Source organism: Dromiciops gliroides, chromosome 2, assembly GCF_019393635.1.
Source record: "Dromiciops gliroides isolate mDroGli1 chromosome 2, mDroGli1.pri, whole genome shotgun sequence".
In the NCBI taxonomy this organism is placed as follows: domain Eukaryota; kingdom Metazoa; phylum Chordata; class Mammalia; order Microbiotheria; family Microbiotheriidae; genus Dromiciops; species Dromiciops gliroides.
The window spans coordinates 120,777,366-120,804,164 of record NC_057862.1 but is presented as its reverse complement, the minus strand read 5'-3'; the positions used below and the strand labels follow the sequence as shown (position 1 = coordinate 120,804,164).

Below are 26,799 nucleotides of genomic sequence, written 5' to 3'. Positions count from 1 at the left end.
ATTTTTAAGTGTTATATAAATGCTAGTTATTATTATTATTAGAAACCAGAGGAGTTAGTTATATTGGTACTGGTAGCATTTTGCTTTCTTTATTTCTTCTGGGCCAGGGTGAGAAACTCTAATTAACAGGTAGCTGGGTAGGGCAGTAGATAGTGTGCTGGGTTTGGAGTTAGGAAGACCTAAGTTCAAATATGGCCTCAAACACTTAATAGCTACGTGACCTTGGGTTTAACCTCCGCCTCATTTTCTTCATCTATGAGTGGGAATAATAATGGTACCCACTTCCAAGGGTTGTTGTTACAAGTGTCAAATGAGAAAATATTCATAAAAATAAAAGTGCTTAGCACAGTTCTTGGCACATAGTAGGCACTATATAAATGGGGTAATCCATAATTGCTCCATTTAGACATAGGCCATGTCGAGATAATACAGTTCTGCAAGCGAGTCACAAATTTTTAACCTAACAGTTCATGCACATTTATGTAGTACCCAACAAATGGACCTATTTTTGTAAATGAAGGCTACTGATTGTCCTTAGATGCTCCAAAGTAACCTGAAGGAGTTGAAAACATTTGGCAGCGGGACCCCAGTCTTCTCCCTTTTGGTTAAACCAAAAGAGTTTTGTCCACTAACCATTTTGGTAATTGTGCTAGCTTGTAGGCATCAGAGTATTATAGGGAAAGAGATTCAGGGCACATGGGGAATCAGGAGTAAATAAGAGGGAACCTCCTTCATGGCATGATTTCAAGGAATAAGAAACTCTGTCTTCCTACTCCACACTCTACTTATCTGATCTCTGAAATTCTACAGTTAGAATCTCTTCACTTGGTTTACACAGATGTGTCCGCTATCAGAGATGATATCCTCTCCCCTTCTCTTTCCAGGACACAAGAGATATTTAACCGTATCAGTCACTTGTTCCTCAGTATTAATCAACTTATAAAGCCTTCCTTAGATCAAGTTTTGATAGGAAGAAGGGGATCTAGACTATGAGAGACACCAAGGTGGATTTAGGGCAGGAAATAGGAGAAAAGTGGGAAAGAAAAGGAGGCTGTTCTTCCTGAGATAACTTTGGCTTACTCACAATTTTTTCTAGGACTTAGCCTACTATATATCCAGGCCTTATCTTTTCTATGCACCTATGTGCTAAAGGATAAAATGAAGATATATGCTATCGTTAGTGTCTATTTTTCAGATCCTCTAGGAAATTTATTGACTTTGACAGGTTGCCATCAAACCTATCCCCTTCAAATCCTAGAGAGAATGATTTAGAAATATTACATATGATTGGTTTAGCTTTGACAGAGGATTACCCACAAAAGACCTGAAGCTGATAACGGATGATTTTTTTTCAGTGTTGGCAGATTGCTGCAGACTCTGTTAACTTTGAAGAACACCTAACTAGAAAGAGGCAAGAGTGTATCCACAAGTCTTTGGCAAACCTTAGTGATGAGGTAGTATCCCATTCTGCTACTTGGGCAGCATGTTGCCTTATCTAGAGACCCAACGTGGAGATATACTGACATCTGATATTCTGGAGGCACATGTTCCACTTCAAACCAAAGGACTGCAAAATCCTAAAGTGATCCATTCTACCTTGAAGTAGTGGGCTGGATTCAATTTCAGGCCCTAACTAACTACAGAAGTCCAGGACAAGTTTCCGGTAATGAGGCCCCAGCACGTACTTCATGCAGAAGTGTAGCAGCTATGGTCACTGAAATTTGTTTAATTTCCAACTGCAATATTCAAAGAGAATGGAAGACATCAAGATACTAGAATAAGAACAATGCTGAGTCGATGAGGTTTTTAGTTCTTTGTAGTAAGGTCTAAATGCCTTGAAATGTTCTTGAAGTCCCACTTCAAGTAATGCTGGGGGTTACATTATTTGGCCAACTTGCAGTATAGTCACCTGGGTCATGGTGGCTAACTTTAAGAATAACATTCTGATCCCATGGGTAAAACTCAAGCTGAGAACAATGACAGATCCCATAGATAGCACCTTCTGTCATTCATTAAAAGGAGTCAGAACTTTTTGAGCTAGGAACGGAAGAAATTTCAGGCTTTATCATTCTTGATCTTGCAGAGCTACTCAACCAAAAATCCTCAAATATAATATTTCTGTACCATGACTTCCCAATGTTTCAAAAGGCAGTAACATTCACCTCACTGTGATTCAAAGGCAATTGTTAATAAATGGTATGTAGTAGAATTGTAATAGCATGAGTTTGATGAGACAGTGTAGCATAGTGGGCTGTATGCTGGCCTAACCTGGAATTAGGAGACCTATGTTCAAATCCTACCTCAGACACTGGCTGTGTGATCATGGGCAAGTCACTTAATCAGTAAGAACCTCGGTTTCCTTATCTGAAAAATGTGATACTTATACTACCTAACCCATTGTTATGAGGAAAGTGTTTTTGTAAACATTAAAATGCCTTGTCAAGGTGAGTTATTTTGACTCCTATAGTGTTTCATTATGGTGTGGCACAGTGTATTTGTGAAAATAGAACATTGGATCAGAAACCAAGGGGCCATGAATTCTACCTTAAGTTTTTTGCCCTTAGAAATTGTAACTTGCTTTATATCTCTCAGCATCCTCACCTGTACAGTGGTGAGGACCACTACCAGCCTTTCATACCTGGTAGATATGAAGAAAAAGTCTTAGAAATGATATAGCTATTTTTGTTTCAACCAAATGACCTCAATAAAGCGTCCTACAGGGAAAATGAATTGTTCTTCCTTCCCTCTGACCAAAGAAACAATATAGGCAAATATATGATAGAGTTTTAGTTGTTAATGGGACTGATCTTCCCATAGGGATGGCATTAAACTGCTCATTTTGGAAATATACATTCATTTACACAAGTCACTTCCATGTGCTGAAAGTTATCATTTATTAAAGGCACATGAATGAGCTGAAATAGCCAAGGTAACACCTTCATAATATGGGCAGTTTTCTTCCCCAGGTCCCACTTCCTTATATATACATATAGATATGCATATAGATTCCACATATGTGTATATCTGTAATGTATTTATGTAATAATTCATACATACATATCTATCTAATCTATCTATCTAATCTATCTATCTATCTATCTATCTATCTATCTATCTATCTATCTATCTATCTATCTATCTATCTATCTATCCATGCATTTCTTTTTTTAAGCCAGACTTGTGATTTCATTGGTATAAGGGAGATACCAGTAAGGAATGTCCTCTGCTGATACAGACTGGCAACTTAGTTTTACAAAGTTGCCTGGGGAGCACTAAAAGGTTAAGTGACTTATCCAAGGCCATATCACCCATGTGTGGCAGAGGCAGAACTAGAGTCTTTCAGATTTTAAGGACAGTCCTCTTTCAGTGCCCCTTTTCATTGGAAATTCTGGTTCAAATTCTTTACACTGAAGGTAGATTTAATATTTGTGACCTAAGTGAATAAAAATCCTCCCTGAATTTAAGTCCTTTACCAAGTGGCTATCAAAGAAACCTTACCATTGGCTGTCCCTGGTTAATAGTTTATTAATAGAGTTTGGAATCTCAAAGGATCACTGCAGTTTGACTCCCATCTAACTCCTAGAAAAGTTCACCCTAGGTTCAGGGCAAAGTCCTTTGTTGCAAAGATGAATTAGGAGAGGAAACTAAAGATCTAAATAAATGATATTTAGAATCTAGCACCAGCTCTTGCTGATCTGGTATGTTACCCTCCAGAAATTCCTTCCATTCTCAATGCATTGTCTTATGTAGCAGAAAAATTGTTATACTATCATCTCACTTTAGAGGCATGTTGGGAAAAATAATTTATTTAGTGGCACTGTATAAATGTTGTAGTGTTAGCAGAATGGGCAGACCTATGGGAAATAAAATATCAGGGGAAGTCAAGTGCTCATCTGTATGAACTGTATTACTTATTTCAGGTGACACCTGTCTCAGGTACTAATTCCAGGGAGTTGTCACTTTATGTCTAGGAAATGATATTTCATTTCACATGAATAAATTGTTTTCTCCTACAAAATTGCCTCTTTCTTCTTGGTTTACAAAGACATAATGCTATTGCTATTCAGTAGCTATCACTTCTTCCAATATTGTCTAAATCTGACTTGAGGATAGTCTATGATGGTCTATAAACCTGTATGTTATTTTCCCTTTAATGTAAATCTCATTTTTGGGAAGTAGCTTATATTTGGGGTAGGCCTATATTCAAAATTACATAGCAAATAATGTACAGAGCTTTAGACTTCTGTCATTACCATTAAATCCAACTCTGCAAAGATAATAGAACAACCTCATCATACCTGTTTGGAGACTTTCAGCCATGTTTTCTTCAGTCTGAAGATTGCGCTGCGGTTCATGGAGGAGGTGATTTCTAGCACAGCATTGTAATTGTGTAGGCATCGGCAGATGTCAGCCACTGCCACCCACTTTTCAATGGCACTAACTCGGGCATTGACATCCTCACTTCGGAGGATTTCTGAAGCTATCAGGTTACTGATCTTTGGGAAACAAACAAACAAACAAACAAACAAGCAAACAAACCCAGAAGTATCATTTCAATAAAGTAAAAGAGATAAAAATTTCTTATAATTTTAAGTTTGTGGAGCTGAAAGGGATCTTTAAAGATCATTCTAGTCCATCTTCCTCACTTGGCAGTTGAGAAAACTGTGGCCACACAGATTAAATGATTTCCCTGAGCTCCTCTAGCAAATAAGTAGCAGACCTGAGACTAGACCCCGAATCTTTTGTCTCTTACTCAGTCCATTATTCTTCCTACAATACCAGTTTTGTGTAATTTAAATTTTTTATAATTAAATTGTTTTTTCCCATTGACATGGCAAAAAATGTTTTTCTAATGTTTTAAATGAGCTGTCAATAATTTTGCTTTAAATTTCTCCACTTTCATATTTATCAATTAGTTTGTCAGTAAACAAGCACTTAAAAATACCAGGGGAATTTCTAAAAAGAAAATTTGAAAAAATGAGGAATTGTTTTGTATGATCATCCCAAGCTATCTTTTTTTAAACTCATGGTAAAATGTGGGGATGTGATGACTATCTTTAAGCATCTGAAAGGTATATGTATAGAATAGGGATTAGACTTTTCTGCTTGGCCCCCCAGAAATGAAACAGTAGGTGGAAGTTTTAGAGAGGTAGATTTAAATTTGATAAGGAAAAAAAGTTCCAAACAATTAGAACTGTCCCAAAGTAGAATGGGCTGCCTTTAAGAGTCAGAGATCTTCCCTCACTGGAGGTCTTCAAAAAGAGGGTGGATGAACAATGATCACATCTTCTATGGAAGGGATTCCTTTTCAGGCATGAGTTGGATTAGACAACTTCTGAAGCTTCTTCCAAATATGAGATTCTTTGTTGTGGATGGTGACAATACTGGGTGCTAGCCGAATTGGAGGCTGCATATGTAGGCACCAAGTAAAGGGAAAAATACAGCCCTGCTTATTATTAAACATGGCTCCTTGGGGAGGGAGCTACAGGAAATAAACCATTTTCTATTTCAGAGGTCAAGGAATGGCCACTCCAATAACCAGTGTGTTTCTATTACTGACATTTATATATTGATATAACAAGAGCAGTGTTGATGGTAGCTCCTGGTTCTCATCATCAGTGACTTATTTTTCCTGAAACACCTTTTTGAAGGGATTTCTTATCAGTAAAATGAAGACTCAATGCAACAGAGCCATTGTGAACTCTGGCATCTGGCACCTCTGAATGAAGGCAGTTCTAGTTTTTGCATGTTTCATGTTAATGGAGGGGCAGCTAGGTGTTGCAGTGGATAAAGCACCAGCACTGGAGTTAGGAGGACCTGAGTTCAAATCCAGCCTCAGACACTTGACACTTACTAGCTGCGTGGCCCTGGGCAAGTCACTTAACCCCAATTGCCTCACCAAAAAAACAAACAAACAAAAAACCCGCCATATGTTAATGGAGAATGGATCTTATGGTCCAGTGCCATCAATGAAATCACATGCATATGCTTTTGGCTTCACTGTATAGACATTGGTGGAAATTGAAGTATGGACAGGTATGAAGGGGTGAAAAGTCTTTATAATACGTCCTTATTTACTTTCTGGATAGGAAAGCCAACCTGACTGACTCAGCAAGGAACCCTGGAGAAGCAGGAGGCAGAAAATGCTAAGCAAGTCAAACTATCATCACCACCTTGAATACCATCTTCCTTCAGATCTTGCTTGCTTCAGCACAAGACCCAAGAGTCTTCAGCCACGAGACCTGCTAAAAGCCCAGCCCTCACAGCCATCAATGAGGAAGGAAATCATTGTGGAGAGGAGCCCCATCTTTTTCATCACCACCAATAACAATTGCTGACCAACTACTAACAACAGGCAGATAGAAAAACATAGGAATCCTTGAGTAGCAGTTCCCTCAGATCAACATGCATGCTTTCAGGCTAGCCTTCATAGCCATATTACAGGAAATCAATGCCTACCCTACCAAATGGCAACCCAGTGCCACACACAGGACAGGTAAGCCAGCTTAGCTGAAATGGCAAGGTACCCTGAAGGAGAGAGGAGACAGCAGGTGCTAGTCAAACTGCTATGACAAGCTTGATTGCTATCTTCCCCAAGACTCGTTTGGGTTCAGCCCAGGATGCTGAACCCAAGAACCCTGGGAATAGTGATATTTAATAATGACATTAAGGAGGAGGAACTAACATCTGCTTTGTGTGAGACTTTCCCTTCTGACTTGCAGCTGAAACCTTCCAAATGTGTTGTCTCCTCATTAGAATGTGACCTCCTTGAGAAGTTTCTGTTTGTATCTCTAGCATTTAGCACAGTGCTTTGCACACAACAAGCACTTAATAAATGCTTCATTCATTCATTCATTCATTCATTCATTCATTCATTCATTCATTCATTCATTTAGCAGTGTCAAGCAAGCAGAATGGAAAAAATGGAGAAAACTTCTACATACTATAAAAATGTTTAACTCTTTGTCATGTCAAAAAAGTACTTGATATAGCATCTTATTTTTCTGTCCATTGTACCTGCCAAGGAATTGAACCTAAGCTTTTCTTATGTAATCAGATGAGGCAGTTGGGTGGTTCAGTGGTGGAGTACTAGGCCCAGAATCAGGAAGATCTGAGTTCAAATCTAACCTTAGACACTATTCACTTAACTTCTGTCTGCCTCAGTTTCCTTAACTCTAAAATGGAGATATTAATAGCACCTACCTCTTAGGGTTGTTGTGAGTATTAAAGGAGATAATAGTTGTAAAGTGTTTAGCACTTTACCTGTTTAGCCAGTGCCTGGCACATAGTAAATGCTTAATAAATACTTGTTTTCTTCCTTCCAAATTGTTAAAGAAATTTTTGATGTTTTAAATATTTACCTAGAGATCTTACTTTTGTAATATAAATTCCAGGAGGCCAAGATTTCTTAGAAGTGTGTATATGGGGGGCAGTTAAGTGGTGTAGTGGATAAAGCACTGGCCCTGGATTCAGGAGGACTTGAGTTCAAATCCAACCTCAGACACTTGACACTTACTAGCTGTGTGACCCTGGGCAAGTCACTTAACCCTCATTGTCCTGACCCCCCAAAATTACACAGAAGTGTGTATATGGGAAGAAAAAAATCTGACATTTTCTAAAGTTGAATCTTTCTAATGACATAATAGGTCAATCGATTATGGGACTTCTATTACTTTACCTTTAGCCAACTGTTTTAAGTGATGTAACATAGCCAATAGGGCCACACTTTCTGGATTCAATGTAGATGGACAAAGGAGGCATAAATCTTTGCTTCATTAATTTTAAGGATTTGGGAGGAAACTCCAAAGGAAACTCCCAGTCAAATTTCTAACAAAAAACATAGGTTTATAAGAAAGGAGAACACAGAGTAGAGAGTTGCCACCAATCCTATACTTACATCGTTAAAATGCTTGGTGGTTTTCATGATGTAAGGAGTCCTTTCATTCTTCTCAACCTTCATCCAGCCTTGTCCAAAAAACTCTCTGAGAATGACAAAGATAAAGGTTAAGGATAAATGACATTTGCTCATACTGAACTTGGTGACTGCATACATAGACAGCCTAGACACACATATATATACAACATAAAGGGAAAGTACAGCACTGCTTATAATTAAACATGGCTCCTTGGGATTTCCTTGAAACCCATATTTTCCTATGCAGAAATGCCCAGTGCTGTTTCAGACCCCATATTTGGTGTTTTCTTGTAGATAAAGTTTACATTTGACATCAGCCTAGCCAAATAGCTATTTGTTTACCCGGGAGCCTGGGGCACAGAGTACTGTGATCATCTGTTAAATCAAAATAGGAAAATGGGAATAAAATAAATTCCTAAGTAAAATAAGCATATAAAGTCAATTAGATGAATAACTTCACAGAAGAGCCTAGAATATTATAGTTGGAAGGGGCCTTCATGGCAGCCATTGTATAGATGAAGAAACTGAGGGGCTCAGAAAAGTAGGGCCAGAAGTGCCATCTGTGTCTTCTAATTTCCAGGCCCTAATCCTATTTAAGAACTCAAGTCATGCCTGATTTGTCTTCATGGTAAGTTTTGAAAATACAAACAGTTGTCTTATATCCCTTAAGTAGATAATCTTTAACTTCTTCAATACATCTTCTTCCTTCCTTTCTTTCTTTCTTTTGGGCAATGAGGGTTAAGTGACTAGCCCAGGGTCACACAGCTAGTAAGTGTCTGAGGCCGAATTTGAACTCAGGTACTCTTGACTCCAGGGCCAGTTCTCTATCTACTGTGCCACCTAGCTGCCCCACAATATAGTATTTTAAGGTTTGCAAAGTGGTTTTTTAAAAAATACATTATCTCATTTGAATCCACCTCATACTATAATCTCTGTGGAATCAAATTAGTGTTTCCTAAAAGACTTTGCTGAGTGAGGAAGGAAGATAAAACTCTTCTTTAAAAAAGGCATCTGTGAGAGGCAGTGCTCCTAGCAAAGAGTTCAAGAGGACCTGCCCTTAAGTCCCTCTGAAACACAATGGTTGTCTAACCCAGGGCAAGACACTACTAATCTTCTCTGTGTACCAGATGACTCTTTACAATTATAAATTGCACAAGTTGATGACCTTCATTGGTGGATAAGTTCCCTTCACTAATGAATTCTGGTTTAGACCAAAAAAAAATTACATGTTATAGAAAAGATCAAAGAATCCTGACCCATATTAAACAAAAAATTCCCCAAACTAACGGAAACTAAAATACCCCCCAAACTAGAAAAAACCACAACTAAATTTCCAAACCTTAACTTTATGCTAATAACAGAATAAACAGTTTAATACTTTACCCTCATATCAAGGAACTTATCTTTTTGATTCCTTAAAATTCCTTATAATTAAATTTAGAAGGGTAGGGCCTTCCTTAAGCTATATCAATGTTTACTTTTCAAGAAATTCAATAACATGCATTCCAGCTGTGAGCTGAAAAGAGTGATGTGGTTTGTCAGGATAATTATACATCTCATAGTTTAGGGTTAGAACTATTTTGGGGTTCCCGCTATTTCTACTAGATTTACCTCAGATTGGTTCACATACACACTTTTTGTGTTTGTTTCCTTTCTTGGGACATAACTATTAGTTAAGGGAGTCTAGAATTAGTGGTTCTGTATTGGGCATTGGAATCACCAGGCCAACTCGATATGGGTAAGAAAGACCATCACAAATGAGACCTGGATGAAAAATGTTTTCTCTCCGTAAAGAAGACAAGCGGATAGGAGTTACCACATAATATGTCTAAGATTGAAACTAGATAGGAAATAGTTAAGAAAACCCATGTTTTTCTGCTTCCTTATGTCTGTGAAATCTCTGGAGTGTAGATACATTGCATCAAAAGGGCCACAGGCTACTCATTTGTTGGAAAGGTGGTGAGTGGATAGTATAGAGCAATTGTCAAATATACCTGATGCATAGACTGCTTGTGGCACAGAGTGCTATCCGAACCAGATTAAAATGTAATTGGGAAATATTTAACAAAACAAATAAAAGTATAATAAAACATGAATACTATTACATTTTAATACTTAGCCAATATGCAATCTACAGTATGGCTCAGTGCTGCCCCCCTCCCCCCATTTCTATTTGAGTTTGACATCACTGGTGTACAATATAGTTTGGCCAGTTTAGAGACTTTCTATGATTCTGGGTTTGGAATATGGGGTTTATGCTGTCAACTATGAGATGTGAGGGCTCTGTCTGACAACAGCTAAACCTTGCTTTACTTCTCTGATCTTAGCAGTTATTGAAACAGTAGAACCAGGTTCAGAGATTTAGAGCATTAGCCCTCTGAGGGAACAGCTGAAAGGTAGAGGTGTTGAGAAAAATGCCCTTTGTAACAATTGGTAGCAAATGCTTGGACCATGGAGGATGGCTATAGAATATCTCTGGGCGGGCCACTTGCTATTACCTTCCATTTCCTGCTAGTGGAAAACCACCTCAAACTGTGGGGATGGGGATGGGAATCCCCACAAATTGTCCCACCCCTCACTCAACACCTAGAATCCAGGAATCTAGGGTGGGGGAAGTATAGATATAAGAAGGAGTAGTAATCATTTGGGGAAAGGAGACAAGCAGTAAATGTGTATGTGTGTGTGTGTGTGTGAACTTTTGGTAAGTTTGGTAGAAGTCAGAGCTCCCCCAATATTTCTATTTTTAAGCTATAGCATGTATAATTTTTAAAAATCACAATGGAATGTCTTTCTGTTGCTTTAGAAAATTGATCTTGTATTTCTTTATATTCACTGGAAAACTTCCAAAACCAACATGTGAAAGGGGAACAAAAGCACTCCCAAGGAAAATTATAGCTACTTACTCATATGGAATCTTCTTAAAGACCAGGTGGTCTAGTAGAGTCAGCTGTTCAGCTATTTCCAAAGCAGAGTGGTTTTCAAAGGGTTCTGCTTTCACTCCTTCAGCCTAAATGAAAGTCAACGGTCAGTTTAATGCAATGACATATAAGGCATTTTGACATATAAGGCATATTGTGTTCAGTTCTGGATGCGATTTTTTACAAAGACCATTCATTGATAGTTGGGGAACATCTTGAGGAGGGCAAAATGATAGCTGTCCTTAAGTATTTGAAGGACTCACATAGGGAATTACTTTTCTTTGGTGGGTAAATGGGGAAAGGATTTGGGTGATATACCCTTGGTGGGTAAAGACACAAATGAGATTTAATTTAAAAATGTATTTCAATCCATCAAGACCTTACCTAAAAATACCTTTTTCTACCTGTACTTAACTCCCTTTCTAGATTCAAATTAAAATGGATTCATAAAGTAATATTTTTAAGTGATTCCAGACAAAATGATAAAAATGAAGAAGCAATGATATTGAGGCTCAGGTGGAAAGATTTCTCTTTTCTAGTCCTTATTCTTTTCTTCCTTCCTTCCTTCCTTCCTTCCTTCCTTCCTTCCTTCCTTCCTTCCTTCCTTCCTTCCTTCCTTCCTTCCTTCCTTCCTTCCTTCCTTCCTTCCTTCCTTCCTTCCTTCCTTCCTTCCTTCCTTCTCTTTCTTCTTTCTTTCTTTCTTTCTTTCTTTCTTTCTTTCTTTCTTTCTTTCTTTCTTTCTTTCTTTCTGAATTTGAACTCAGGTCCTCCTGAATCTAGGACCAGTGTTTTATCCACTGTGCCATCTAGCTGCCCCTAAAATGTTAATTTTTAAAAAGATGGGCCTTTGCTTCCATGAGAAACTTGGGGTCAGTAAAAGATTTTTCAATTTCCTAAAAGCAATCTAGCCCTCTCTCCTCTTCCTGTTCAACTCTAGGTCCAGCTCAGTGTCCTTCTGCGTGATGATGATGACAACAATAACAAGAAACAACAGCTAACATTTTGATAACACCTACTATGTGCTAGCCACTGTGCTAAGTGCTTTACAGATATTATCTCATTTGGTCCTCATAATAACCCTGGGAGTTATATGTGATTATCATCCTAAATCCCGCCCCCCCCCCCACTGTCCTCATTGAGAAAAGGAGGTTAAAAAAAAGGTTAAATGACTTGCCCAGGATCACACAGCCAGTAAAAAAGTCTGAGGCCAGATTTCAATTTGGGTCTTCTTGACTCCAGGCCCAGTGCTCTACCCACTACATCATCTAGCTGCCCCTAGGGTTCATCTAAATGCATCATGAAATGTGGGCTATAGGCAACGTTCATCCTCTTAATCTTTCCAGAGTGGATGAATAGGCCAAACTCCTTTGAGTGGTTCACATACAAGCTATCTTTTAGGAGGCTCTGCAATGTTCTGAGTCTTGGTGCAATCAGAAAAAATGCCATCTGCAATCAGGAACATCTACAGGGAACCCTCTTTGGCCTGGACTCTGTGTGGGATTAGTCAATGTGATGAATGAGATCCAGCACAGAGAAATCAACATAAAATTCTAAAATATCTCTTCCATAAGAAAGTAAACTTTTTTTAGTCAATTCCTTTCAGATGTCTAAATCACACAGAAATAGCTTTGGGAATGAAAACTGTTTAACCTGTGATTGCAAATTGTATTGTTATTGACTAAATTATCTAAAATTATTTGCATAACGAAGGGCTCAGAATCTTCATTATATTCTTATGCATTCCCTCTCAATTATACCACTACCTAGATGTATCAGAAACAAATTAGAACAGAAAGAGTCCTTAGATATTACCAAGTCCAATCACATTATTTTACAGATGAGAAAACTGAGGCTGAGAATGATGAAAAATGACTTCATAGTGAGTTCATGGCAGAATCAGGACCAGAATCAGTCTTCTGACTTCCCAGTTCCTTTCCCACACAATGGTTGTAAAAGAAGGTATTGTTCAGCTCCATTGCCTTTTTCCCCACCTGGGGAAAAAGCTTGTTTGTCCATAAACTGAGCACCTCTCACAGTTATTCATACTTTCCAAACAGTATTCACTGTTTGGTTTAAGACACAGGCATTGTATAGTAGCTTTATTTTGTACTTATTCCTTTAATGTCCATGGTACCTATGTCCCACCTATATTTATTAAAGATGAAAAATATAGTCAAACTGCTTTTTGATCTAGGTGACAGCAAATAACTAGCGTGACTGTGTTTGTTTCTGCTAAAAACAGTTTGGTGTCATTAGGTAGTGAGGGAAATTATTATTTCCCTATTATATTAACAACCAATTATTGAATTAGGATAAAGTTTTTATTTAATCTATTTCCTCATTCAGAGACCAACCCCTGTTTGTCAGTCAGGAAGTCTCTGAAGGACATGGCTGATGGAGGAGATTGCTCTTGTCCTCAGGATACATCCTCCTCCATCTTAGGCAGGACCATACCCAACTAGGAGACCTTACTTCTGTTTAGAGTGTAAATAGAATCCAGTCTAGGTGCATTCTTGCCCTTATCAAATTGTATCCCTCCATTGGGATTTAGGGTGACCCAACTCCTGAAGGAGAAAACTGACCAGAGTGGTCTGAGTGGAGATGGATTCCCCTGTCCAGATTGCTGGAGGTGGCTAAGTCTCACGATCAAGCCATGTTCTCAGCAGGAGTTGAAGATTTTTAGCCCACCATCTTATTTAAATGTCCACCAATCAAGGTTGATTCCTCCTGTTTGGGGGGGGGGGATTCCTTAAATATTTAAGGCATTCAGAATCTCCATTTGGGGTCTTTGGTTCCTGAGAGAAACTACTGACTATCAATTTATTGATTATTAACTAGCCTAATTATTACATTGATTTTTTTTTTACGGGGCAATGGGGATTAAGTGACTTGCCCAGGGTCACACAGCTAGCAAGTGTCAAGTGTCTGAGGCCGGATTTGAACTCAGGTACTCCTGACTCCAGGGATGGTGCTCTATCCACTGCACCACCTAGCTGCCCCCAATACATTGATTATTAATTACCCAGAAACTCTGTCTCTTGGGTTTTTTATTTGTCACAGTTGGCACAGGTATAGACAAGGTTATAAACACAGGTATAGATAAGAGTCCTGTCCTGTTCCAACAACGCCCCTCCCCATTCCTCACCTTTGTCCCAGACTTATAGTTTTCAGAGGTGGAGATTTGAATTGAAGTTTGACTGTAAGACTGGCTGTTTATCCACTCACTATAGACACTGCCTTTCATATTTATTGTATAGACAAATACTAACAATCTCACAAATGGATAGTGACTGTTCTTTAACATGGAATTACTGGTTACCAAAAGGTGCTGTGTACAGGATAGATGATACCATATTTTAAAAAGGCCAGTTAATAACAGTAATGGAGTTAGACTTCAATTTTTTGTACTTAACATATCTTGAATGCCCCTAGTGCTCATATAGGGCAGTTGTGAGGATGAATGCTGTTGACCATGATTATTGTTTGGTTCTGTCCAACTTTTCTAAAGGTTGTATAAAATGTCCTGAAATTAGTTAGGTAATGTGATGACTAATGACTGGGTGTAGGATGTAGGGGGTAATAATTCAAATGTCAAGTCTGGATTATTGGAAGCCTCTTCTACCATTATTCAAACAACATATCTGGTCCAACCCCAGAGCTACTGAAAATGAAACAAACAGCTCATTGTAGTCCCCACATACTACATTACTAAAACCCATCTCCTCAGACAGGTGGCTTGGGAAACTATCAAAAGACAAAACTGAAGAAGAAGTAATGATGCTATTCAAAACAAAAGAGTATTTAAGACTGAGGCAGATGAAGCCATAAAACAGGAGAGAGTTCTAAGTGGCCCCTTGGTTTCATAGGGTCCTCTGTCCTAAGTCAGCTGAAGCAGGTCATCAGGTGGAGAAGAAAGGAGGGGAAGCAGAGGTGCAAAGCAAATGCTCTGGTCAGTCATAAAGATTGTACAGTAGGTTGACTCTCTTGTGATCTGCCTTTAGAGAACTGAGATGTGGATATGAATATGAATAGGGGACCCCAACTCACAAATAAAAGAAACCTTATTTGTGAGTGTTCTGAGGGAAGGAGGTTATCTTTAAAAAGAGGCAAGAACCTCCTCTTATTTAATGAGGAAGAATTTATGCTATCTTTAAGTAATTCTATTGCATTTCAATGGTAATTTCTAATTCATTTATGATAGTTGTAAAGAAAGATGATTTTAAGACTCGGTGAGAGTTAATTTATGCAAACTGATGAGGGAAAAACAGAATTTAAGAGGTAATCTCAAAATTCGATCCTATCCCAACAGATTATTTATGGACTCAAATTATGGGAATTTCTGTTACTTTCTTGAGTGAACACTGCTTTAGTGACCATTGAAGCATCATGACCTCTGGCAAACATTCTGTTCTAGCAGACCAATAGGAACAAGAAGCTTTTTAAAACTGAGGGGGTAACACATTCAGGGTAAATCTTCTGCTACAAGTGTAGGGGGCTTGGCTGCAAAATCAATGGTGATTTCTTGTCAGAGTTGAATATGATGAGGTAAAGCTGAGTCTCAGACTTAAATTCTCATATTGGAATGTCTTAAAAATTGGCCTTTTGGCTACTGGGGGGAAAACTTTGTACCTTTTCCCAAGCCCAGATGGAACAGAATGTTTTTATTTTCTCAGTCCTGACCCTGGATATATAGAAGTTTCCTTTCTAGACTAAGAAGAATTATTGGGTATGGCAAGTCCCAGAGAGCAGGAGAGTCACTAGATTTCCTAAGGAGGGGAAAAACCAGATTCAGGTAGGGAAAACAGAGCTGGGCAAAGGTAGTGTACCAATCAGAATTGGGATAGAGTGGTTGCTGTACTCCTACTCTGGGTGAGAAGGGAGCCCCAATCTCAAAAAAAAATATAAGGCAAAACAGATTTGGAACTTAAAACTTATAATCTTGGCTAGGGCAGGGGTGAATGAGCACAATATGGTTCATGTGTCTGGTTTGTGTTAAAATAACCTGTCAAGTACACTCCAATACAGTTTAGAGTCTCAGGGAAACTGTTTAGCATAGTACCATTGTTTAGCATTGTACCATTGGGATTGTTTGTGGCAAAATAGAAGTGAGGAGAGGAAAGATGGAGGGGGCTAGATCCATGTATAACATGACAAATTATATATCCTTATAGTAACTAGCTTTAATAGACAAGATAATTTTGCCATCTTGGAAAATGGAGTTCAATTGGGCCCAACTCTTCATGCTTCCTACTGATTTATTATCTGTCCTATTGATAAATTCTATTTCTAGGAAAAGGACAGCCAGGTAGTGCAATGAATAGAGCACTGGACTTGAAGTCAGAAAGACTCCTCTTCCTGAGTTCAAATCTGGCCTCTGATACTTACTAGCTGTGTGACCATGGCTAAGACACTTAACCCTGTTTGTCTCAGTTTCCTCATCTGTAAAATGAGCTGTAGAAGGAAATGGCAAACTACTCCAGTATCTTTGCCAAGAAAAATCCCCAATGAGGATGTGAAGAGTTGGACGTGAGTGAACTAGGCTAGATAGTTGCCTAGTGATTTAATCTGAGACAGATTATCATAAACTATAGGTAGAAAATAGTTAAAGAATTTCTCAAAATAATCTCTCCTACTGAGATCTAAAATCTTATCATTAGTAATTCATTCCTTTGGGTTAAGCATTACGCTCTCCCTATTCCAGTTCTCAGGAGTAATAACAGGATTTATAAGATTTCTTTTCTTCCTGACAGGCCAGATGGGAACAACACAAGAGCACTGGCCTTCCGAGTAGTAAAGGGTTGCTGAAAGGGGAGGAAGGGAAAAAGAAAGAGGAGGTGGAAATAGTACATTTGTGGAAGATAAATTTCTTATTTTGTAATTATGCCTAAGCCTGGGTCTGTCTCCTAACACTGAGGTCCAACTCCAGAATTATTATGGGGAAATTGGGGTGGGTAAAAGAAGACATAGAGGAAGGTGAAGGGAAACTTCCGAGCAGTATCAATTTATTACAAAAAGAGGATTTACCATCTGTACGATCTCCTCCAGTGTAATCTGGTTGTCCCCTGGGTCTTCCTGTGTCAAAGTCCTAGGGTATGAAAAAGTAAAATGAAACCAGATGATTATGAGGTACTTTTAGAAAAGCTATCTTCTTCTAATCAATCAATCAGCCAATCAAATAAATAAAAGCAAATATTTATTGAGCACCCAAGGGTGGGCTTAGCATTGTGCAAAAGAAGTCTAAAATATGGCTTCTGTCCACAGGGTTCATAATCTACATAAATAGAATAAACAAACATGTAAAACAAGTAGTAAAGTAATATAGACTTCAGTAAAGCACTAAATTCTTTTTTTTTTTTTTTTTTTTTTTTTTTTTGCTGAGGCAATTAGGGTTAAGTGACTTGCCCAGGGTCACACAGCTAGTAAGTGTTAAGTGTCTGAGGCCGGATTTGAACTCAGGTCCTCCTGAATCCAGGGCCAGTGCTCTGTCCACTGCATCACCTAGCTGCCCCCAATAAAGCACTAAATTCTGCTATAAAATGGCACGAGTGAATTTTAGAGAAAGGAAATTGTGATTGCTGGAATTTTCATGGAAGAGGTGGGTTTTGAAGAATAGTTAGGATTGAGATAGGCAGAGAAGAATTGGGAGAATGTTTTAGAAAGAGGGGAAAAAAACCAAACCCTTAAAGGGAAAATAGGGGACTAGACTGTATGTGAAGGAAAGGGGAATAAGGTTGGACAGATAATGATGTCATCAGATAAGGGAGAGACTTGAAAGTTGGGCAGAAGACTTGGGACTTCATTCAACAGGCAAAAGGGAGTCAATGTGTGTTTTTGAGCATGATAGTGACATGATTAAAATGGTGTTTTGGAAAGGTTTCCCAGGTAGCAATGTGCAATATACATGCATTGGAGGAGGAGGGGATGGAGACTGGAAGGAAAATGGTTAGGAGATGGGAACAGTAAATCAGGTATAAGATGATGAAAGTTTGGACTAGGATGGTGACAATGGAAATGAAGAGGCAGAGAAGCATCTAAAGACAACGAGAGAGAATTAAAAGGGAAGGGAGGGCAGCTAGGTGGCACAGTGGATAGAGCACTGGCCCTGGAGTCAGGAGGGCCTGAGTTCAAATCTGGCCTCAGACACTTACTAGCTGTGTGACCCTAGGCAAGTCACTTAACCCCAACTGCCTCACCAAAAAAAGAAATAAAGGGAAGTGGGCAGGAAGTAATAAACATTTAAGTGCCTGCTATGTGCCAGGCACTGTGTTAAGCATTTTATGAGTATTATTTTATTTGATCCTCAAAATAACCCTGGGAAGCAGGTGCTATTATTATCCCCATTTTACAAATGATGAAACCGAGGCACAGAAAGGTTAAATGACTTGTCCAGGGTCACACAGCTAGTAAGTATCTGAAACTGGAATTTAACTCAGGGCTTCCTATCTACAGACCCAGCACTCTATCCACTGTGCCACTTAGTACAGTAGTAAGTGATTGGCTGGGATTATGAAGGTTTCTAGCTTTGAAGAATTCCGTGGCTATTGTTAGAAATGGAGAAGTTGGGAATGGAATTTGAGTGGGGAGGACAATGATGAATTAGGTTTCAAACACTAAGTTTGAGATGATTGAACATGTGGAAATATGCTGTAGGTAGTTAGTTGGGAATACGTCAGTTGAATGTTTGCTGTTGGAGATACAGGTTTAGGAGTAATTATCATAGAGGAGGTAGTTGAAACCATGAAAGAAGCAAGTATACTCATAATAATAGTATAATGCCTTAGTCGTTGAAGGACTTACCTCACAATGATATTGTGAAGTAGGTAAATAAGAAGAGAAAGTCAAAGATTAAACTTACAGTTAAATTCATAATTAGGGATAAAGAGGAGGAAGAGGAACCAGTAAGAGAGACAAGATGGGTCAGAAAAGTAGGAGGAGAGCAAGAATATTTTGGTGTAATGGAAACCAAATGAGTTTTAAGGTTTAAGAAGAAGGAGGCATTTAATACTATACAATGCCATGGAGAAGTCATGGAGAATGAGGACTGAAAAATGACTATTAGAGTTGGAGATTAGAAGATTTAGTAACTTTGGAAAGAATAGTTTCAGTAGAGTGTTGGAGGCAGATGCCAGATAGAGGAGAATGAGTGGTGAGGAAATGAAACCTCTTGACAGAGACCAGTTGTTGAAGAAATGTAGAAGTGAAAAGAAGTAATAGTAGTTAAGGAGCCTTTGCTTCCCCTTTTCTCTCTCTCTTCTCCTGTCTTTTCTACTCCTCACTCCCTCCTTCTCCTCTCTTCTCCTCTCTCTCCCTGTCTCTGTCTCTCTGATTCTGTCTCTCTCAACATTGAATAAATACTGAGGAAACAGAGCTATTTTTTTTAGCATCCTGTTGACAATTTGAGCTACAATGGTTTCTTTGGTAAGTTAAGAATTGTGTATTGGAATGCTGTGGAGGAAAGGCCCCATGAATTGTTACTGTGTAGAGTTGATTCAAGGTTGAAAAAAGGAGAAATGAAAGGTTAATGTATCTATTCCAACTTTAGAAAGAGAAAATGAGCAATCCACTATCATGGTTAATTATGACTTTACTTTCATCTCTTAAAGGTCTTCTCTGACCTTTAGCTTCCAGAAGTTTCCAGAAAGATGTTTCTTTAACTGATTTCCTTTCATTGCAATTTAAAAACTTGCCCTTGTGACCATTTAAATTTATATTTCCTTTAATGATAATTATAATTATGGAGGAAAGACACCTGGACAATGATGGAATTGAACTAATATTTCCTATAAGTCACCCAGATATTGGCTTAAATGACTCAATTGAAACAAATCTTTCTTTCTAGAGAAAATCTAAAATCTCCCTACATTGAAAAGAAGAACTGGAGCTATCCAAAAGTAAAATACATGGCCTTAGGAGGTTCACTAGATGTCTGTAGGCAAAGGATTGATGACTGCTTGTTGGGGATTTTATAGAAGGATTCTTGTCCAGGTGTGGGTTGGACTCTGAAATTCTTTCCAACCTTGAGATTCTGTGATTATGGGAGAGAACTGATAAATGTGAAGGAATAAAGAAGGGCCATGGTAACCCTCTCAGGCCAGGAGCACAGAGCATATCTCATATAGATATGAAGATGCTAATGGATGGCTACTCACCCAAGTGGAATTCAGATCCTCAAGACCCCCCCCCCCCCACCAACTTGAATCCAATGGAGACCCATCTTCAGGCTAGCAGAAATATGTGTACCAACCACAAAAACATTCTTAGTTCTAGAAAAGGGCTCTTCACCTGTTTCATCTGAAACAGGAGTCCAGAATCTTGAACTCAAAAGTGCTCAGGGACCTGCTAAAGTGGGCTCATAAAATGTTACCTTATAATATTGGCAGCTGCTTTTCTTTCTTGGGTCAAAAGTTCAGGGTCATGAATGACTTCTTCCAGAAAGCTAATAACTTTAAATTTTAGTTCATCGTTGGTTTCAAAATCCTGCCAAGAATATTTAAAGTGAAAAATTATTAAAAAAATAGGATTAATTGGAATACAAAATTATAGCATGAAGGAAAGGTAGAAATGTCATCTACTGGTTATTGCATAGGACAGGGAAGACTCCTGGTCTTTCTTTGTAGATCCATCACTAATGCTATTGGATTAATGGGGAAGAAGACATAGAAATCATATTCTTATTTCTTATAAGAGGTGCACAGTATAAATGAAATACCAAATAATTATTGCTTTGTACAACACTTGCCTTCTAGCCCTACCCTCTGGGGCTCTAAGAAGGAGAAAACTCTCTCTTCACTACTGCTACAGGTGTGGGGTCAGTAGAAACATGGTTTGGCCTTGTTATTTTCTATAATTGCAATTGTTTATTTTTCTTATTATACTCCTTTTTCCTAAACAAAAATAAAACCATCAAATTCTCATGTCCCTTTCTTTAATACTGATGGTCATAGATTGTTTGATGTAGATCTGTTGACAAATATTTCAGATAATGTCTGATTACTTGATGATGCTTAATTCTTCCCAGCTGTAACCTGGCCTCAGCACATCACTAAGCATTTTGGCTTCATGGAAGAAAAAGGCTTACCTGAGAATGCTTTGAGACCCAGTGTCGAAGGACATTCAATACTCGGTTGGTTGCAGCTCTCCTTATCACAAATTCTTTATCTCCATTCCTTTGGTCAGGGGGGAAACCTAAAATGTTGGTGACCAATAGAGTGGAGAAAAATTATTTTAAGATGTTTTTGATGGATAAAGTTGGAAATGGAGGTGGCGGACAACAACTCAGCCCACATCTTGAATCTAACACCATATTCCTGGTGCTTAGATTTAGATGATACTTCCAATCTGTTTCTACCACCTCTGTGGCTTTCTAAGTCTATTCTGTGATTTTTACGCTAAATAGGCATTTTGAGAGCCCTGAGCAGTTAGAACAGTCAACATACTCTGGTGTGTCCACCCAATGACCATTTCATACACTCAGGTTCTTCTGTTAGGGTAAAAGAATTTCCCTCAGGTTTATAATGGTTCCTCAACAAGGTACTACTCTAGTAACATCATTATGGTTTTGAGATGACCCTAGTCTCTCAAGGTATGTGCCCATGGGATGCAAGCTTTGGCAGGTGCTATCAAGCTGGAAAAGCCTTGAGTATAATAGACCTGCCAACAGACTCTGGTTGCTCCTATAGGACCCACTGTAGCTAAGTATCAAAGAGTTCATCACCCACAGGTTGGCAAATAGGTAATGAGTTGTCTGGCCATGAAAGCATAAAAAATGGTTCTTAATGCTTTGGAAAGTCCTCTCATTTCTGTAGAAAACCAGGCAGAAGAATCACAGTTTTTAGATCACTTACATTTGGTACTCAAACACCAAAAAAGTCTTAGAACTTTGTGAGAACCTTGTACAATGCCCACTGAGATGGTGCATCCCTAAATATACTAAATTACATTTTTCTTATGAATGCAACCAGAAGACATGAAGAAATTGCTTTTAAATGGAAGGATGGCTCACAGTTTCTTCTTGGAGAGAAGAACAAAGAAGTTGATAGAATTGGTTTCACTTTGTGCATCCAAGGGTAACAATAAACATTATTTCATGGAACATCTGTTCCTCTCACCTTGCATTCATGAAGGCAAGGGAACCCATGAAGATAATTGCAATTTATGTGCCAGCAGCTGTCACAGAGAATGAAGACTAGAGGAAATATACAAAGAACTTGATAAAAGTCTCCAAATCAAGTTAACACATATCTAGATACTTGGTGACTTCAGTGAGAAGGCAGGCACAGGGGAAGATGGCAAAAATATATTGGAAAATATGGCTCAGTATTAAGATATGAAAGAGGCCAAAAGATGATACATTATTCAAAGTCTGCATGATTATATGTCATGAATACTCTCTTTGGGAAGAGAGCTAAAAGGTACTGATTACTGAAAAAAATTATAGAAGAAAATAAAAGTAATCATATCTTAATAGTCAACAATGATAGATGACTGACTTGGGAGTACTTCAGAATCAGCTGACTGTAATCAAATCATCACCTTGTCAAAGTAAAGGCAAAAATTAACATAAAATTAGGAAAAAGGCTAAAGATGAGAGAATATTGCATTCAAATATGACAAGTCCAACTTGACCTATTTAAATAAAGGGCTAACTTTGAAAAATAGGAAATGAATAAAAGGAAAGAATTTATTCTGATAATCACCTTTCTTAGAGTTTAACTAATAGAAAACTAAATTAGGTCATCCCTAGAGAAATTCTAGATAAAAGTGGAAATACAACAAATAGAGGTGAAATGAAGGAATTATGCCAGCATTTCTATGGTGATCTAGTCTTATCATTGAGAATGGAATGGACAGATTTAGACTCTTATCATCATTGTACCTGGTATGCTATAATAGAAAGCAGAAATAGAGTTCAAGAAAATGAGGTGGGAAAAAGTGGATGAACCAATTAAATATATAAAAATGAAGCACAATATGAAGGTGATACTTATGGATCGATTTTCAGGATATCTAAAAGAAATATTGCAAAATTCACAATTCAACATAGAGTGATTAGTCCCCTACTATATACAAGACATAGTGGGAGAATGAAAAACAGTGGAAAAATTTAGGCCCTTGAGTACTAAAAATGTGAGCAAGTACACATTAGTAGCTATTGAGTCATATATCTACTTCCTCATCTTTATAAAGTATTTATGAGTGTTCTATGCATATAGCAAAGGATTCCTTGATGAAAATAGGAGAAAGGAATGTGTATAGACTTTCTTAGATGATTTCCTAGATGACAGCACAGTTTCTCTTCACAGCCACAAAATGTACTGAAAAAATGTGGAGAGTACAAAATGTTGCTGTTGATTGTATTTTGATGACTAAGACAAAACAAAAACAATGCACCACTTGTAAAACAAAATATAGTGTTAGTGACCTTTTTTTCCCCAACAAGGCGTTTCCCATTAAGATCATATAAGATTCTTTGATACATATAACTGCAGAAATAACTCTATCCCACAGTTCTCTTGTAGTATTAAGTAAATATAAAACATGGAGAAAAATACTCTCCAAAGGTATTCACAGCTATAATAAAGGTTTAAAATATGGAGATTTTTGACATCTAAAGATGGTCACCGCTGCTACAGAGAAGACCTTACACATTTTCCAAATGAATAGATATTTCCTCTAAATGAATTTCACTGAAATGCCACAAGTTCCTTTCACTGAGTTCCATGACCACTGAAAAGCGATTGACTTAGTAATTCCCACAGGAAAAGTTAAGGAGATGAAGGAGCAGCATGGTGTTGTGGGAAGAACACTGGATTTGGAGGTAGAGGACTTGGTTGCAAATCCAATTGTACTTTTTACTTGGACTCCCACTGATGAGATCAAAGTATGAAATGTAGCAGAGGGGAGAGGTAACTGGGGAAACCAAAAGCATGCTCAGAAAGATACACAAATAATGTCTTTCCATACAAAGATCACCTTCAGCATGGCCTTTTGGGATAGGTAGCTTCTCTCTCCTATGGCTACAGTTGGAATGTTTTCTAAAATGATAAAATATATAACAGATATACAAGGATGGACACATACATTTTAGTAGGCTAATGCATACAGGGACAGCTTGAGGCATACCTTCTCAGGCCTGTGTGATTCTTATCTAAATCTTCTGCATTCTCCCTAATTGAAATGAATTAGGGCGAATATGCTTTGGATCTTTTAATAGTTTGTAAATATCAGTACAAAACTTTCCTGAGTTTTCATTTTTTGTTATTTCTTGTTCTGAGTACATGACCAACCATCTCCTGGACCACAAACTCTCCTCTTTCCTCCTATTCATATTGCCCTCCACCTGCATGTGAAGGTTTCATTTTCTATTATGCAACTGAGGTAAAAATGAAGTGGCCTGGAGAGAGAAAAAGTTGAGGCAGTGAAACAGTAGAAAAGCACTTCGACTCTGGGAAACTTCAGACAGAGATAGTGCTTTCACTTTTTCTCTCTGGATACATTTTTCTTCTCCTGAACTCTTGAGGTCTCCTTTCTTCCATCTTCTCCATGCTTAAAGGTAGTGTGAAGATTTTCTCCATGGACACCATTTGGACTTTCTATACAATGTCAACCCTCTTCTTGCTAGTGCTTTTCCCCTGGCCTCCATGACCTCCCCCCACAAAAAAACCCAACCCAACACTAACATTGTCCAGTTCCTTCAAACAAACACTTGGCTAGTTCATTGGTCGTTTACAGTGGATAGAGTACCAGACATGGAATCAGGAAGACCTGAGTTCAAATGTGGGCTCAGATACTTATTAGCTATGTGACCCTGAACAAGTCACTTAACCCTGTTTGTCTCAATTTCTTCATCTGTAAAATGAGCTGGAAAAGGAAATTGCAAATCACTCCAGTATCTTTGATAAAAACCTCCAAATGGGGTCACAAAGAGTTGTTGTTGTTGTTGTTTGTCCTTTGTTTTTGAAGAGAACCACGACATCAGGAGGTGATGTCATGACTTACAGGGAATTGGATTTAAGTGAGGGAGGGCTGTGCAAAGTCACCAGTCTCACTCTCTCTTCCAAAGACATCTGGGTCCAGTGGCAATCTATACATCAGGATGATTGGAGGTGGTCCCAGAGGTTTGAGGAAATCAGGGTTAAGTGACTTGCCCAGGGTTTCATAGCTAGCAAGTGTCAAATGTCCGAGGCTGGATTTGAACTCAGGTCCTCCTGATTCCAGGGCCAGTGCTCTATCCACTTCGCCACCTCGCTGCCCATGAAGAATCAGACATGAATCAAAATAACTAAATAACAAAACAAAGAAAACCGATTAATATTATTTTATAAAATTTTAATTAGTTGTATTCATGTCTCTTCCCACTAAAATACTAATCTGATGGCTCACCAGGCTATGGAGATTCATCTCCATTCAGTTCAAGGGGTCCTCTCAGATTCTCCAAAGCCATGTCACAGAGGGCATGCTCTGACAGATCCTTGCTAGCTATCAAAGCTTTGAGTTTGGCCTGTGACATCTGTCATCAGCGGACCAAGAGAACTAAGCTTGGAGAGGGTCACTACAACTATTCTGAAAAAATAAGTGCTCCTTAGAATACTGAGATAAGTGCTGGTATATGTAGTAGTAGAGAGATGGCCTTCAAATCTAACCCAGCTGTGACATGATTGCCACATTGTGGTTTGAACTTGAAAGTATAAACTGCTTCCTTTAGACATATCTGTCACCTAAGCCTTGGGTTTAAGCTGGGCCCAAGGCTTCCTATATTACTAGACTTTTCAGAAAGCTAGTTTTGAGTCAACTCAGCAGACATTTATTAAGTACCTATTATACACACTAACCTTTGTGCTAGGGCTCATGAGCTCTTGATGCATGGTGATGGCATCAAGGACTGTGCCCCCCTCCCTCTGGGGCCCTTTCAAAGAAAACCGCAAGTTGACAGAAAAAGACCATGGCTTTCCAAGTTTAAGGTTCATACATTGGACAAACTGTCCAGAGACCTGAATATTGTTTTTGTCTATGAAGGGAAGGGAACTTACTCTTTCTTGGTCAGCTTATTTTTGTTGAAGATGATGGCCTTACAAGGAGAAAAAAATCTCAGGCTGTTCCCTAAGTACCCTTAAGGTAATACTTCCAAATGTACTCTTCCCCTTGGCCACCCTTTGACTACACCCTCTCTTCTTAGAAACTCTCTTGTCTTTGAGACTCTTAGCCTTTGGTGGGACTTGGAGATGATGTTAAGGAGGGACCAAACCTCTGTCATAGGATTATCATATGGTTTGGGGATCTGTGGGGAGTTGAACCTGGAGAGATTGATTTACCAGAGGACTCTGAAAATGATCCCACATACCTGCACTTGCTAATGACATCCTTCTGTACTTCTCTTTGTTCGGTGTGCCCTCATTGGCTCCAGCAGTTGCTATGGCAAAAGCTGAGGCAGCTGAGAGGGCACTCCGGTTATTGTCCAGTTCTCGACAAGAAGTCATCACAACTCCATTATTATAAGAAAATAGTGAAAATTCTGGTGGTGAGAAAGAACAAAGCAAACCATTAGTTCACCTTTAACTCTTTGGTCTAGTTTCCACATCTGCAAAATGAGTGGGTCGGATTATATGGTCCCTGCCAGCTTTAATATTCTAGGGTCTGGTCATTTTACTGAAAAGGGTCAAAAGTAGCCCCTTTACCCTTTAGCTTTGAGAAAACTATGTCAGGCCTGGGAACAGCTTCAAAAGTCAATACAGTATGATGTGGTATCTAAGACAGTCTGGTTATCTGGGTGTTTCTTTTAAGATTAGAGACTTATAATTGGGAAAGGCACCTTTTAATCTTCCTAATACAGTCTTTATGGGGAATAATATAGTCTTTAGTTGGGGATTTTAAAGGTATAAATTCAGTTACTATCACAGTAAAATAAATCCATTCCCTTTTGTTCTTGCATTAGAAGAGATGTAAAATGATTGGCTGTCACTCTTATGC

General features: G+C 38.5%; 1 protein-coding gene across 1 annotated transcript in view; it reads right to left on the bottom strand.

Moving 5' to 3' along the window:
* Nucleotides 1-26,799, bottom strand: part of RASGRF1 (Ras protein specific guanine nucleotide releasing factor 1) — a 219,042-nt gene that overhangs the window by 17,033 nt on the left and 175,210 nt on the right. Inside the window, exons 17-23 of the mRNA XM_043981671.1 lie at nt 26,174-26,344; nt 20,912-21,018; nt 20,198-20,310; nt 16,858-16,918; nt 10,819-10,922; nt 7,898-7,982; nt 4,299-4,496 (exon numbers count right to left, since the gene is read on the bottom strand). Of these exons, the coding sequence (XP_043837606.1) occupies nt 4,299-4,496; nt 7,898-7,982; nt 10,819-10,922; nt 16,858-16,918; nt 20,198-20,310; nt 20,912-21,018; nt 26,174-26,344 (839 nt within the window). The remainder of the gene's footprint in view (nt 1-4,298; nt 4,497-7,897; nt 7,983-10,818; nt 10,923-16,857; nt 16,919-20,197; nt 20,311-20,911; nt 21,019-26,173; nt 26,345-26,799) is intronic.